This window comes from Eleutherodactylus coqui, chromosome 1 (assembly GCF_035609145.1).
Source record: "Eleutherodactylus coqui strain aEleCoq1 chromosome 1, aEleCoq1.hap1, whole genome shotgun sequence".
Lineage (NCBI taxonomy): Eukaryota > Metazoa > Chordata > Amphibia > Anura > Eleutherodactylidae > Eleutherodactylus > Eleutherodactylus coqui.
Genome location: NC_089837.1, coordinates 514,767,478 through 514,782,796, shown reverse-complemented (window position 1 = coordinate 514,782,796; position 15,319 = coordinate 514,767,478). Strand labels below are relative to the sequence as shown.

The following is a 15,319-nucleotide window of genomic DNA, read 5'->3' as shown; positions in this document are numbered from 1 at the left end:
GGCGAGCACCCACTGGCGTTTTTTTACCTGCGTTTTGCGTTTTGCGTTTTTCCTGCACAGGCATAGAGATAACATGTGTTCCTGTCCACTGGCGTTTTTTTTGCGTTGCGTTTGCGTTTTTAACATAGGAGCTGTCAGTTGCATATGTGTCCTTATTTTCCTCCATGGAAATTAATGGAAAAGCCGCAAAAACGCCGCGAAAACGCCGCGAAAAACGCCGCGGAAAACGGGCGGAAAAAACGCGGGAAACGCGAGTGGGTGCTCGCCCTTACGCTGCTAAACTCCCTCCCACCTCCCTTCTCCGACCGCTGTCAGTGGCTTCCATAGGATCCAATGCATCAGAAGGTAGCATATATCAGCCGGCCATGATAACGCTGGCCAATATACGCTCGTGTGAATAAGCCCTAAGACTGACAACCTCTTGTAGATCCGTGTAGATACTGGTGGATACTTTCTCAGCTCTTAGATTCAATTATTTGCTGTGTTTGGCTTCTTGCAGATTCTTCTATTTGGGCCATTAAAGAGCAATTTGATCTTGTCCTTGGACAACATTTTTCTTAGTTCCTTGAAGAGCATTTTGATTGTGTAGGTCCCGTTTATTGATGTATCCTTTTCACATACAAGTCCACTCTCACACGGGCAGTAATTATAGAGCCCACCAAGAGGCTGAAAGGAGAGATGATAGGGTTAATGAAGGCACATATGACTCCTCGCCATCTGTTACTAACATGTAAAATCAGCAGTTGGAGACGCAACATGAGGGCTTATTCCCACATGTGTATATCGACCAGGTTTTCATGCCCAGCCGATTTACACTGTCCCTCTCTGCAGGGGAAGGAGGCGGGCTGGGCCGGCAGCAGTGCACTGAGCTCTCACCCCCCTCACCCTCTCTGCATACCTCGCCAATATTTGCAATTGGAGGGGGTGGGATGGGAGGGCAGGCGTAGCCCCCCCCCCCCCATTGCAAATAGTGGAGAAGGGGGCAGGAGCTCAGTGCACTTCTGCCAGCCCAGCCCGCCTCCCCCTGCAGCAAGGGACAGCGTATTTTATTCTGTGAATACTGACTCTCACTGTGGGTCATTTTACATCCGTTTTTGTGTATTTAGCGCACAAGTGTCATCTGATTGCAATCCGGTTTTCCCATGGCTGAAAAATAATGCGAGGCGACCCAACTGGTAGAATTTAAAACTCCTATTGAATTCAATGAGTGTTAAAAAACAAGCACAGAACTCACTCCCCGCCATGCAAGAGCATTGTAAGAGAATCCCACCAGAGCCGGACGTGCCGCAACTATTGTTTCATAATCACCATTGGTCTGGGACAGAAACTGGCAACATGTATAAAAAAGCAGTGAATGCATGATCCCACTGACTTTAATTGATGATTTTTGTCCATAAAAAAAATAGGACATGCTCCCACCGTTTGCACACCCCTCGTCCATAGCCATCAATGGGAGAAGTTGGGATGGGCCGGCACTTAGCTCCGCCCCTGCCACAACCCCTCCTATTGCAAAGAATGAGTGGGGAGGAGAGCAGAGGTGAGCCTGTGATGGCGAGTGAGGGGAAAGGGGCAAGGGAAAGGTGACCTTGGCGCATATGCGCCAGGGCCCATCCCATGTCAGTGGATGCACGAAAGTAAGTTTTGTGCGACCATTCATGAGCTTTTACGCCCCAGATACTAGCGTATATCGGCCGATATAGACAACGCTGATACTTCTGTGCAGGTTCTTTCCGTGTCTGAGATGGACACAACATGCACAGAAAATTAACACATTTATTTAAATAGGTTCATTCACATGAGTAAATTTTCTCACACACTGATGATCCAGGCTGGAAAAATTGTTGTGTGTCCACGTTTTGTGCAAATCTGGCACAAGAATGAGCCCCGTAACCTGCAGTGCACTGCGATGCACGTTGCTCCCAAGAATCTCAAGCGTAACTCACTCTTAGGGCTGTTTCAGACGACCGTATATCGGCCGGGTATTCTGTCTCTGCAGGGGGAGGAGGCTGGAAGAAACGGGAGCAGTTCTCTGAGCTCCCGCCCCCTCTCTGCCTCCTCTCCACTCCTCTGCACTATTTGCAATGAGAGGATGCGGGGCGGGGCTGAGTGTTGGGAATTAGCTCTGCCCCGCCCAGCAACCCCTCATTGAAATTAGTGCAGGGGGTGGAGTGGAAGCAGAGAGGGGGCGGGAGCTCAGTGCACTGCTGCCGACTCTTCCAGCCTCCTCCCCCTGCAGACAGATGCCATATATCGGCCGTCGTGAATACCCGGCCGATGTACAGTCGTCTGAAACAGCCCTTACCCATTTAAATATTGCTTAAGAGCGGCTTCACATGGTCATAAGCATTTTTGCACATGACTCAGTGCAATATATTTGCGCTATGAAGGACTCTTTCTTGTCCACATATTGGCACATTTTATTGTACTTTTTGCACATGCAGGGATGTTCATCTCCACACGGTCGTCAACCCCCCCCACCCCCACCCCGCGGTTTAAATGGCTATTTATCCTAATAAATTGCAGAAGTGTTGTTTTTTTCACAGAATGATGCATCTGTGTGTGCGTTGCACATCTTTGATGGACTTCTATGAGGACCCTCAGTGCGCAAATGAGCATGTCCTATATTTTTGGGCGACGAGAAATGCGTGCACAAAAAAGGAAGTACGAATCCATTTAAATCTATGGGTTCTGTTTTCCGCATAGGGTGCACATCCGTATGTCCATGGGAGGCACCTTGAGGGAGAAACCAGTACAGCAGTCGCTTACAGATACTCACCTCAAGGTCACATTGCTCATTTTCTGCTGCTTGTGGTCTACATTTACCACTCTGGTAAGTCTGTGAATAAAATGGTCCTCGGCAGCACCCACTCTTACATAGAGTATTTAGAGCACAGTAATCTCCATTGTCCTAAATGTATAAGAGGGGAAATAAATATTGATATGTGAATTATAATTCTCTGTATAAGGCCTCCTTCACACCACCGTATACATGTTTATGTTTGGCCGTATGCAGCGTTTATTTGCATGAATGAATATTTCACTGGATCTTTGTGTATTTCACGTCATTCATATGGGGTACTGCTGCATGAATGTTAATAAATACACTGAGGAAGGAACGACTATTAGGGACAGTTCAGACCGTCATGTTTCCCCATCTGTGCTGTCCATGTATTTCACGGCACTCAGACACATACTTGCCAATAAGGCTATTCACATGAGCGCTATTTCATGTGGGCTATGTCCTGTTCTGGTCCGTGTCATGGATGAGGGAAGGATATGTAATGTCTGCTACCCGCCGCTCAGACATCACTTTTGGCCCTTTTTCTGTAGAGGTTTCGGTTAAGACTGTAAGCGGTGAGAGTTTTATAACAATACCAGACAGATGCTTTTTATTAAAGTTTAAAAATACTTTAACTCATTAGTGTCCACATATACTCTTTTTCACGAAGGCAGATCTTCCCACGGGCGGATTTCCGCCGTGTATCACGCAGCAGAAATCTGCGGCATTGCCCCGCAACTATTAGGTTCTATTGAACCAACCTAATAGCGCAATGCTCACGGTGCGGAATTCCACCGTGGAATTCCACCCTATAAAAGCACCCGAAATCGCCCACGGCATGTTCTATTTGCTGCGGGTGTATGTGCGCACGGCTTCCATTGCAGTCAATGGAAGATGTCCGTCACGCTATCTTCCGCTGTAGCATGGTGGAAGATAGCGTGAAAACTAACGCCCACATCATATGACACTGGCGGCGCGTCATGTGACGTTGTGGGCGTGTCATATGATGCTTCCGGCGCGTTCTGTGCTGTACTGCACATGCGCGCCAGCATGGGATGCAGGACGTGGGACAGCGGATCGTATGGGGTCTCTGGGTGATGTAGAAGCCTAAATCCAACACGATACCAGGGACATAGGAAATGAAGATTTACTCAATGTCGACATTAATGAGTCTAGGAGTAGAGATGAGCGAGCACCAAAATGCTTGGGTGCTCGTTGCTCGAGTCAAACTTTCCGCGATGCTCAAGAGCTCGTTTCAAGTAACGAACCCCATTGAAATCAATGGGCGACTTGAGCATTTTTGTATATGACCGATGCTCCCCTTAGGTTTTCATTTGTGAAAATCTAGAAAACCCAAGAAAGTGATGGAAACACAGAAACGGATAGAGCAGGTGGGGGGCAACATTCTGAGCTTCATCTCAGGTTCCCAGGTCTCACTATTAAGCCACAATAGCGGCAAGAGTGCCCCCCCCCCCCCACCCCAACAATTTTTACTTCGAACAAACCCTTATTAGCAAGGCACACCTTAGCTAAGCACCACACAAGCTCTGCCTGCAGGACACACCACTGCCTCTTCTCCTGGGTTACATGATTCCCAACCCCCCCCCCCCCGCGCACGACCCTGCGTCCGCAGCGCACACAAAAGTGTCCCTGCGCAGCCTTTAGCTGCCCTCGTGCCACACGCTCGCTTCATAGCCACACCACCCTCATGTCTATTTCTAAGTGCGTCTGCGATGAGGAGGAACCGGAGGCACACACTGCAGAGGGTTGGCAGGGCCAGGTAACGACCCTCTTTAAAGGGGGGGGGGGGGGGCGACAGACCACAATGCTGTTAAGAATCGATGAGAAATAGACGTTCGATCATCATTCCAATCCTGTGCCACCTCCGTCAGGAGCTGCAAACGTGGGCATAAAGGGGACTCAGGTGCCAGCCCAGCACTTCTACACATCTCCACAATGCAGCAATACAATGGCCCAAGGTGCTGAGAGTGACACAGCAATGGGGAATCTATGTGTCCACACACTACTCTTTCTGTTTGGGTGTCGTATACCTCATCGACAACGCAAGGGGTAAACCATCTGCACCCTACCCAAGTCTGTCAGTGTTTTGGGGACAGACAGGTACAACACCGCTATGGGAAGTCTGTGTGCACCCACAGCATGGGTGGGTCCAAGGAACCCAGAGAAGGTAGATAAAGAAATCCCATTGCAGTGCCCCGGATAGCTGTGGTAACGTGAGAGAAAATACATGTTGGCTTCAGCCCACAATCCATGCCATAGTCAGTCAGTGGTATTTTTGGGGGGGCCAGATAGGTAGAACACCGCGATGGGAAGACTTAGTGGACCCATAGTATAGGCAGACCCCAGTAACATTGGGGTAGCAGCAGTCTAGGCAGACCCCAGTAACATTGGGGTAGCAGCAGTCTAGGCAGACCCCAGTAACATTGGGGTAGCAGCAGTCTAGGCAGACCCCAGTAACATTGGGGGGGGGGGGTAGCAGCAGTCTAGGCAGACCCCAGTAACATTGGGGGGTGGGGGGGTAGCAGCAGTCTAGGCAGACCCCAGTAACATTGGGGGGGGGGGGGTAGCAGCAGTCTAGGCAGACCCCAGTAACATTGGGGTAGCAGCAGTCTAGGCAGATCCCAGTAACTTTGGGGTAGCAGCAGTCTAGGCAGACCCCAGTAACATTCGGGGGGGGGGGGGGGGGTTAGCAGCAGTCTAGGCAGACCCCAGTAACATTGGGGGGGGGGGAGCAGCAGTCTAGGCAGACCCCAGTAACATTGGGGGGGGCAGCAGTAGTCTAGGCAGACCCTAGTAACATGGGGGGGGGGTAGCAGCAGTCTAGGCAGACCCCAGTAACATTGGGGGGAGTAGCTGCAGTCTAGGCAGACCCCAGTAACATTAGAGGGGTGGCAGCAGTCTAGGCAGACCCCAGTAACATTGGGGTACTATGAGTGTAGGCGAAGGCCGGAAAGATTAGTTATATAAGAGTATACATGAGGGGCTGAAACATCGCTCAACCGAGAGGGCAGGTAAAACCCATACATTTATTTTGAAAGATATAGCTCGCTGTTGCTTAATTTGTAACAGAGCCTGGAGGCAGCCCTGTGAAAAAAATAGTTTCTGTTAAAGCATCAATACTTTTGAAACTTTGAAAAATTGTTAAAATTGTAAGCACAGCCTTTTGGGCCGCAGAAATTGGCAGTTCAGCGTGATGACATGATGTTTCAGGAGGAGGAGGAGGAGGACTAATATCATACACAGATTGACAAAGGTAAATGTCCCTTTTTTTACGGTGATAGAGAAGAATCGTTGCATCCACGGTTGCAGCGAAAAAAATCTTTAGGTTCCGCTGCTCTCCGCTGGTGGAGAAGAAAAGTCTGGGGAAATCCAGGCTTTGTTTAGCTTTGAGTGTAAGCATGTCGGCACTGGCAGTTGACAGGCGGGTACACTTATTCGTGATGATTCCCCCAGCTGCACTAAACACCATCTCTGACAAGACGCTAGCGGCAGGGCAAGCAAGCACCTCCAGGTTATACAGTGCATGTTCTGCCACATGTCCAGCTTTGACACCCAGAAGTTATATGGAGAAGAGGCATCACGGAGGACGGTGGTATGATCGGCTACGTACTCCCTAACCATATTTTTACAGTGCTCCCTCTGACTCAGCCTTGACTGGGGAGCGGTGACACAGTCTTGCTGGGGAGCCATAAAGTGGGCAAAGGCCTTGGAGAGTGTTTCCCTGCCTGCGCTGAACATGCTGCCTGATCTTGGCTGCATGATCCTCCCCTGCTACTTGCCCCTTGAAACTGCACCTTCTGCCACTAGCGCTGTCCGATGGGAAGTTTACCATCAGTTTGTCCACCAGGGCCCTGTGGTATTGCATCACTCTCGAACCCCTTTCCTCTTCGGGAATAAGTGAAAAGGTTCTCCTTATACCGTGGGTACCGTGTACACCCAGTAATCCATAGTGGCCAGAATGCGTCCAACGCAGGGGTCACGAGAAAGGCATCCTAACATGAAGTCAGCCATGTGTGCCAGGGTACCTGTACGCAACACATGGCTGTCTTCACTAGGAAGATCACTTTCAGGATCCTCCTCCTCCTCCTCCTCCTCAGGCCATACACGCTGAAAGGATGACAGGCAAGCAGCATGGGTACCCTCAGCGGTGGGCCCAGCTGTCGCTTCCCCCTCCTCCTCCTCAGGCTCCTCCCCCTCCTCCTCCAAAACGTGCTGAGAGAAATGAGGATGCTCTGACTATCAAGCGACATTATCTCTTCCCCGTCTCCTGTTCCGACCGCAAAGCCTCAGCCTTTATGCTTTGCAGGGTACTTCTCAACAGACATAGCAGAGGAATGGTGACGCTAATGGTTGCACATTGAATCTCACCATGTGGGAAGACTCCTCAAAGTTTCCAAGGACCTGGCAGATATCTGCCATCCAGGCCCACTCCTCGGTAAAGAATTGAGGAGGCTGACTCCCACTACACCGCCCATGTTGAAGTTGGTATTCCACTATAGCTCTACGCTGCTGATACATCCTGGCCAACATGTGCAGTGTAGAGTTCCACTGTGTAGGCACGTCGCACAGCAGTCGCTGCACTGGCAGATTAAACCGATGTTGCAGGGTCCGCAGAATGGCAGCGTTCGTGGTGGACTTGCGGAAATGTGCGCAGACCCGGCGCACCTTGCCGAGGAGGTCTGACAAGTGTGGGTAGTTTTTCAGAATCCGCTGAACCACCAAATTAAAGACGTGGGCCAGGCATGGCACGTGTGTGAAGCTGCCGAGCTGCAGAGCCACCACCAGGTTACGGCCGTTGTCACACACGACCATGCCCGGTTGGAGGCTCAGTGGCGAAAGCCAGCGGTCGGTCTGCTCTGTCAGATCATGCAACAGTTCGTGGGCCATGTGCCTCTTCTCTCCTAAACTGATTAGTTTCAGCACGGCCTGCTGACGCTTGCCCACCGTTGTGCTGCCGCGCCGTGCGATACCGACGGCTGCTGACACATCTTAATTGCGAGGTAGAGGTTGCGTTGGAGGAGGAGGAGGAGGAGGGGGAGGGTTTAGTGGAGGTGGCATAAACGGCTGCAGATACCAGCACCGAGCTGGGACCCGCTATTCTGGGGGTGGGTAGGACATGAGCGGTCCCAGGACGTGACTCGATCCCAGCCTCCACTAAATTCACCCAATGTGCCGTCAGGTAGATATAGTGGCCCTGCCGGCCTGTACTTGTCCACGTGTCCGTTGTTTAGTGGACCTTCCCAGTAACCACATTTGTGAGGGCACATATAATGTTGCGGGAGACGTGGTCGTGCAGGGCTGGGACGGCACACCTTGAAAAATAGTGGCGACTGGGGACCGAGTAGTGCGGGACCGCCGCCGCCATCATGTTTTCGAAAGCCTCGTTTTCCACAAGCCTGTACAGCAGCATCTCCAGGCTGATTAATTTGGCAATGTGCACATTTAAAGCTTGAGCGTGCGAATGCGTGGCGGCGTATTTGCGCTTTTGCTCCAACGCTTCTGTTAGTAACAGCTGAACGCTGTGCTGAGAAACATACCTGGATGGGGTCGAGGACTGCTGAGGTGAGGGTGTGGGTGCAGGCCGGGAGGCGCTCGTGCCTGTGTCCTGAGAGGTGGGTTGGATCTCAGTGGCAGGTTGGGGCCCAGGGGGAGAGGCAGTGGTGCAACCCAGAGGCGGTTAACGTCCTTCGTCCCACCTTGTGGGGTGCTTGGCCACCATATGCCTGAACATGCTGGTGGTGGTGAGGCTGCTAGTGGTGGCTCCCCAGCTGACCTTGGTACGACACAGGTCACACACCACTGTTCGTCGGTCGTCCGCGATCTCACTAAAAAACATCCGCACCTTTAAATACCTAGCCCTCTGCATGGAGGTGTCGTGGAACCTTCCTTTTGGAACCACGCCTTACTCAATTTGGAATGCTTACAGCCCTCCATATTAATTCTGAATTGATAATGCGCATAAGAAGTTCCCACACTGACACGATGTTCAGCATGCATAGCTTCCTCAATTCTAACTTTAATGATCGGCGTGTAGCCTATTTTAAGAGTTTAACAAATCCGCCCATCTGGGCAGGTCAAAAATTACATGCATACAACGTATTGTTTAATTATTGGATAAGCATCTTGCAATTCTTCCATCCTCCGGTCATCTGTGATTGGCCATCAGGTGGTGGATGAAATGAGACTGAGGCAGGCGCAGTACTGGTACATTTCTCCATTCTTCTGGTAACGTACCTGGTTGGCATTATCGGAACTGGCTCTTCATCTTTTTCAAACAAGGGAAACATTGGTCACATTAAAGGGAGAATACACGTACAGGAAATTACATACCCCACCTCTTTCTGCGGAAATCATATCCACGGCCACTCTATTTTGGAACGCCATGGATGCAGTGGGCCCTAACTGGTTAGCTAACCCTTGCAAAGCATCTCTGGTGTAGTTTACAAACCTCTGCTGATTGTAAGAGATATAATTCATCCAATCTACATTATTATTAACAGTGACAAAAGCAAACAAGGACTCAAAACCTGCTTTAACCTGATCTCTAGAATTAAATTAATCTCGCTCCCCCCTTGGCACTCCTATTACATCTATGTGTACATGTGGATCAAAGTTACCACCTGGAGCGTCAACGTCTCTCTTAGCACGATGCAGTGTTAGATTCTCACCCTCAGTGTAGTCTACGTATTGCACATTTGATTGTATTAATTTGTTCTGAAACAGGGAGCTAGTGTACAGTAGTCAAAGGTGTGTGTTAGAGGAATTGTACCACATTATAGCATGTAAGGATCATTAGTTTTTTCAGTGCGAAGTGTGGATCCAAGTGGGTTTTCCTTTGAGCTTGACTGCAGTTGGGGTGGTGAACAACATCTGGTAGGGACATTCAAACAGGGTTTCTCTCTTAAACTTTTCCACATAGACCCTGTCACCTGGTTCTAGATTGTGACACTCATCTGTAGGACCTGGGGAAAGCAGAGACTGCAGAATGCATTACTAACAATTCCTTCGGAGAGGCCTATGACAAAATTAACAAGAAAATCATTCCCCAAATTCAGCTTCTGTGGCATGTATCCTCCTAAGAAAAAGAAAAAGTAATGAAAGACACTCAATTCAAAATTTACCCATTTTCTCTATTGCCTTTCGTATCTACTTTCCCCCTACTCCGTGGATGGTAGGGTGTGTGAAAAGCCTGGAATATACCCCAAAACAGACATGATGTGTTGCATTATTTCACCTGTGAAGTGTGTACCTTTGTTCGACTCAATTACTTCTGGTACCCCATATCTGCAGATTACCTCATTCATGAATTTCTGTGTGGTTATCTGCTCATTTACCTTAGTATCCGGGTGGGCCTCCAACCTGAGAAAGACTCGAGCAACAACAAGCACATGTTCATACTCCCCAACAGGTGTGAGCTGAATGTGGTCAAATTGGCAATCTCTGAAATGGGTAGAGTGGTCAAGGCAAGTGTTATATGGCCACCTTACTTCTGTCCGGACTCGCACATGGCAAAGATCATGCTAACTGGACAAATGATGCAACACATCATGTCTGTTTTGGGGTATATTCCATCTGGGTCGCCAAGAGGTGGGGTATGTAATCATTCCTTTATATTTTATGACAGGTTCTTATCACGTGATCGAGACTTAAAGAAGTACCTGTCGTATGGCTCCAAAGTGTCCGGCCTAGGCACAACACAGGCAAACCTGAACCTAGCCACACAGGTATAGATAATTGATTTATCTTACCGTGTTCTGTGGTGGGCCCACTAAATCCAAGGTTGTCTGTCCGGTGCCTTGTGTCCGGGCTCTTTGGAACCTATCGATCACGCTGCCCGCATTCTCCACCAGCTGTCGTGGAACCTTCCTTTTGGAACCACGCCTTACTCAATTTGGAATGCTTACAGCCCTCCATATTAATTCTGAATTGATAATGCGCATAAGAAGTTCCCACACTGACACGATGTTCAGCATGCATAGCTTCCTCAATTCTAACTTTAATGATCGGCGTGTAGCCTATTTTAAGAGTTTAACAAATCCGCCCATCTGGGCAGGTCAAAAATTACATGCATACAACGTATTGTTTAATTATTGGATAAGCATCTTGCAATTCTTCCATCCTCCGGTCATCTGTGATTGGCCATCAGGTGGTGGATGAAATGAGTGGGTTGTCTTGGAGCCACGTGGGGTTCCTTCGATATGATTGGATGTTACATCATGAACTATAAATTGCACAAACCTCCCATGTTATTTGCATACGTTTCCAGTAAAGTCGCTGGGGAAATTTCTGCGGTTGTCCATGTCTGATTCCTAGTTCCGTATTAGTGCATGCAGCTGGACAGTCAAATATATTTATACATGTTGGTTACGGGCTAAATTGCTAAATTCCATCTTTGTCAGCAGAGTTTATAAAACAGATATTTCATATAAGCGGAAGTACCTATTGCATAACTTGTAGCAAGACATTATATTTGTAGCAAGACAGAAATATGTATACAGAATGTTCAATTGACAACTGTCTACTGCCAAGGCCCAAAATATAGGAATACTGGACTTCCACCACAGACCCCCCTTGAAACTATCTGTTTCACTAAACTCGCCCTGCTCCGTTTCACCCCAATCCCCCACCGCTGACCCTAGACTCGTATTGTGTTGTAGACGACTAGGCCTACTACTGCCATGGGGGTATAGGATGGTTCGACATCATCACATTCTGGATCCATGATGACGACGGTTGCGCTGACAGTGGGCTTTTTGTTGGACATCGTAGTGGGACAGGTGGACCAGGCAGTCATCAGGGTCGGAATACACTGTATGCAACGACAAACAGAAATTAGAATGACTATAAAGGTGACAACCATAATTAGGTTAGGAGAGGTGCGACTTTTACTATCTCAGGTAAACACTGCATAACTTGTATAGAACCCCGCCTTCTTGACGTTACCTCGATTCATCAACAAGAGTGCAAAATCAGGACTATCTAATTACTGATCAACATGACTGAACCCCTGTCTCATTAGTAAGTGCATGATCATATATATTAGTCTGGAAGGAAAGAGCTACAAGCTGATTATTCCCACTTCCCTTTTCCAGAGGCGGCAAGGTAACAGGACCAGGGGCGTTGTAACACCGGCATGTTGCGTGGACATAAGCAGAGTGCACTGCAGATAAAATAAAGCAAAATCTTAGCAAAACCCTATCACAGTGTTCTAAATATACAATGTTCCAAAGCTTATTTTTCTATATTTTTCCCTTCTCCTGTTAGGTACCTAACTGAGGAAAACAGACTAAGGTTAGCTCTTTTTAGTTAGTGCGGTCAGCTTCTTAATGGCAACTGCGTTTTTACCTGTGGGTCACGTTTTGTCTGGAATGTAGGTACAAGTCTCCCCTATCATCTTACAGACACTCCCTTTTTTGGCTAAAATCGTACCTAGTGCCATTCTATTTTGAAAAGTCGTAGTCGAGGTAGGTTCTATTGGTCGACTAGTCCCTATAAGGCGTCTCTAGTATAATTTATAAACCGCTGTTAATTATAATAAACATAATTAATCCAGTCAACATTTATTTACCCTAATCGGGAAAATGGACTCGAATCTAGTTTTAACTTGGTCTCTAATTTTTAAAACTTGTCAGGTACCCCCCTTGGCTATCCTATGATGTCAATGTATACGTGTAGATCAAAACTATCACCAGGAGCCTCTCTTCTCGCTCTAGCATAATGTTACAATACTAATAGCGTGCACAGGTACGCACGGCGTGGGACTCCTTAATCTTCACCCACACCAATGTCCCTCCTGGAGATAGTCCTAATGGTGAACACGTCCAGTTCGCCTCACCCTTGCATCAGGGTTTCCCCACTGCCCGTAAGTCCCTACTCCTAGGGGGGGGGGGATCCCTACCTCACCTCAGAGGGAGGCCATGGATTCCCTGGGCTCATTTCCGGGCATCCATACCCTCTATCTGTACAAGTTAACACCCCACAGGGTGTGCCCTCGCCGGAACCTAAGGTCTTCTGCACTTTCCCTAGGCAACTGGGAAGTCCACTGACAGTCCATCTTATGAGACTGAGGCAGGCGCAGTACTGGTACATTTCTCCATTCTTCTGGTAACGTACCTGGTTGGCATTATCGGAACTGGCTCTTCATCTTTTTCAAACAAGGGAAACATTGGTCACATTAAAGGGAGAATACACGTACAGGAAATTACATACCCCACCTCTTTCTGCGGAAATCATATCCACGGCCACTCTATTTTGGAACGCCATGGATGCAGTGGGCCCTAACTGGTTAGCTAACCCTTGCAAAGCATCTCTGGTGTAGTTTACAAACCTCTGCTGATTGTAAGAGATATAATTCATCCAATCTACATTATTATTAACAGTGACAAAAGCAAATGAGGAATCAAAACCTGCTTTAACCTGATCTCTAGAATTAAATTAATCTCGCTCCCCCCTTGGCACTCCTATTACATCTATGTGTACATGTGGATCAAAGTTACCACCTGGAGCGTCAACGTCTCTCTTAGCACGATGCAGTGTTAGATTCTCACCCTCAGTGTAGTCTACGTATTGCACATTTGATTGTATTAATTTGTTCTGAAACAGGGAGCTAGTGTACAGTAGTCAAAGGTGTGTGTTAGAGGAATTGTACCACATTATAGCATGTAAGGATCATTAGTTTTTTCAGTGCGAAGTGTGGATCCAAGTGGGTTTTCCTTTGAGCTTGACTGCAGTTGGGGTGGTGAACAACATCTGGTAGGGACATTCAAACAGGGTTTCTCTCTTAAACTTTTCCACATAGACCCTGTCACCTGGTTCTAGATTGTGACACTCATCTGTAGGACCTGGGGAAAGCAGAGACTGCAGAATGCATTACTAACAATTCCTTCGGAGAGGCCTATGACAAAATTAACAAGAAAATCATTCCCCAAATTCAGCTTCTGTGGCATGTATCCTCCTAAGAAAAAGAAAAAGTAATGAAAGACACTCAATTCAAAATTTACCCATTTTCTCTATTGCCTTTCGTATCTACTTTCCCCCTACTCCGTGGATGGTAGGGTGTGTGAAAAGCCTGGAATATACCCCAAAACAGACATGATGTGTTGCATTATTTCACCTGTGAAGTGTGTACCTTTGTTCGACTCAATTACTTCTGGTACCCCATATCTGCAGATTACCTCATTCATGAATTTCTGTGTGGTTATCTGCTCATTTACCTTAGTATCCGGGTGGGCCTCCAACCTGAGAAAGACTCGAGCAACAACAAGCACATGTTCATACTCCCCAACAGGTGTGAGCTGAATGTGGTCAAATTGGCAATCTCTGAAATGGGTAGAGTGGTCAAGGCAAGTGTTATATGGCCACCTTACTTCTGTCCGGACTCGCACATGGCAAAGATCATGCTAACTGGACAAATGATGCAACACATCATGTCTGTTTTGGGGTATATTCCATCTGGGTCGCCAAGAGGTGGGGTATGTAATCATTCCTTTATATTTTATGACAGGTTCTTATCACGTGATCGAGACTTAAAGAAGTACCTGTCGTATGGCTCCAAAGTGTCCGGCCTAGGCACAACACAGGCAAACCTGAACCTAGCCACACAGGTATAGATAATTGATTTATCTTACCGTGTTCTGTGGTGGGCCCACTAAATCCAAGGTTGTCTGTCCGGTGCCTTGTGTCCGGGCTCTTTGGAACCTATCGATCACGCTGCCCGCATTCTCCACCAGCTGTCGTGGAACCTTCCTTTTGGAACCACGCCTTACTCAATTTGGAATGCTTACAGCCCTCCATATTAATTCTGAATTGATAATGCGCATAAGAAGTTCCCACACTGACACGATGTTCAGCATGCATAGCTTCCTCAATTCTAACTTTAATGATCGGCGTGTAGCCTATTTTAAGAGTTTAACAAATCCGCCCATCTGGGCAGGTCAAAAATTACATGCATACAACGTATTGTTTAATAATGGATAAGCATCTTGCAATTCTTCCATCCTCCGGTCATCTGTGATTGGCCATCAGGTGGTGGATGAAATGAGTGGGTTGTCTTGGAGCCACGTGGGGTTCCTTCGATATGATTGGATGTTACATCATGAACTATAAATTGCACAAACCTCCCATGTTATTTGCATACGTTTCCAGTAAAGTCGCTGGGGAAATTTCTGCGGTTGTCCATGTCTGATTCCTAGTTCCGTATTAGTGCATGCAGCTGGACAGTCAAATATATTTATACATGTTGGTTACGGGCTAAATTGCTAAATTCCATCTTTGTCAGCAGAGTTTATAAAACAGATATTTCATATAAGCGGAAGTACCTATTGCATAACTTGTAGCAAGACATTATATTTGTAGCAAGACAGAAATATGTATACAGAATGTTCAATTGACAACTGTCTACTGCCAAGGCCCAAAATATAGGAATACTGGACTTCCACCACAGAGGCTTGCCGCGAGGCGGTGCTTTGGTAACCAGTTTGGGGATTCTTTGCTTTGGCCCTACCTCTACCCATGGCCACT

At 47.8% G+C, this 15,319-nt stretch overlaps 1 protein-coding gene across 2 annotated transcripts in view; it reads right to left on the bottom strand.

Moving 5' to 3' along the window:
- Positions 1-298: 298 nt before the first annotated feature.
- LOC136614531 (uncharacterized) overlaps positions 299-15,319 on the bottom strand; it is a 131,984-nt gene continuing 116,963 nt past the window's right edge. For both annotated transcript variants that reach the window (XM_066594118.1, XM_066594119.1), the window contains exons 5-6: positions 2,777-2,908; positions 299-666 (exon numbers count right to left, since the gene is read on the bottom strand). In XM_066594118.1, the coding sequence (XP_066450215.1) occupies positions 469-666; positions 2,777-2,908 (330 nt within the window). In that variant the 3' untranslated portion in view covers positions 299-468. The remainder of the gene's footprint in view (positions 667-2,776; positions 2,909-15,319) is intronic.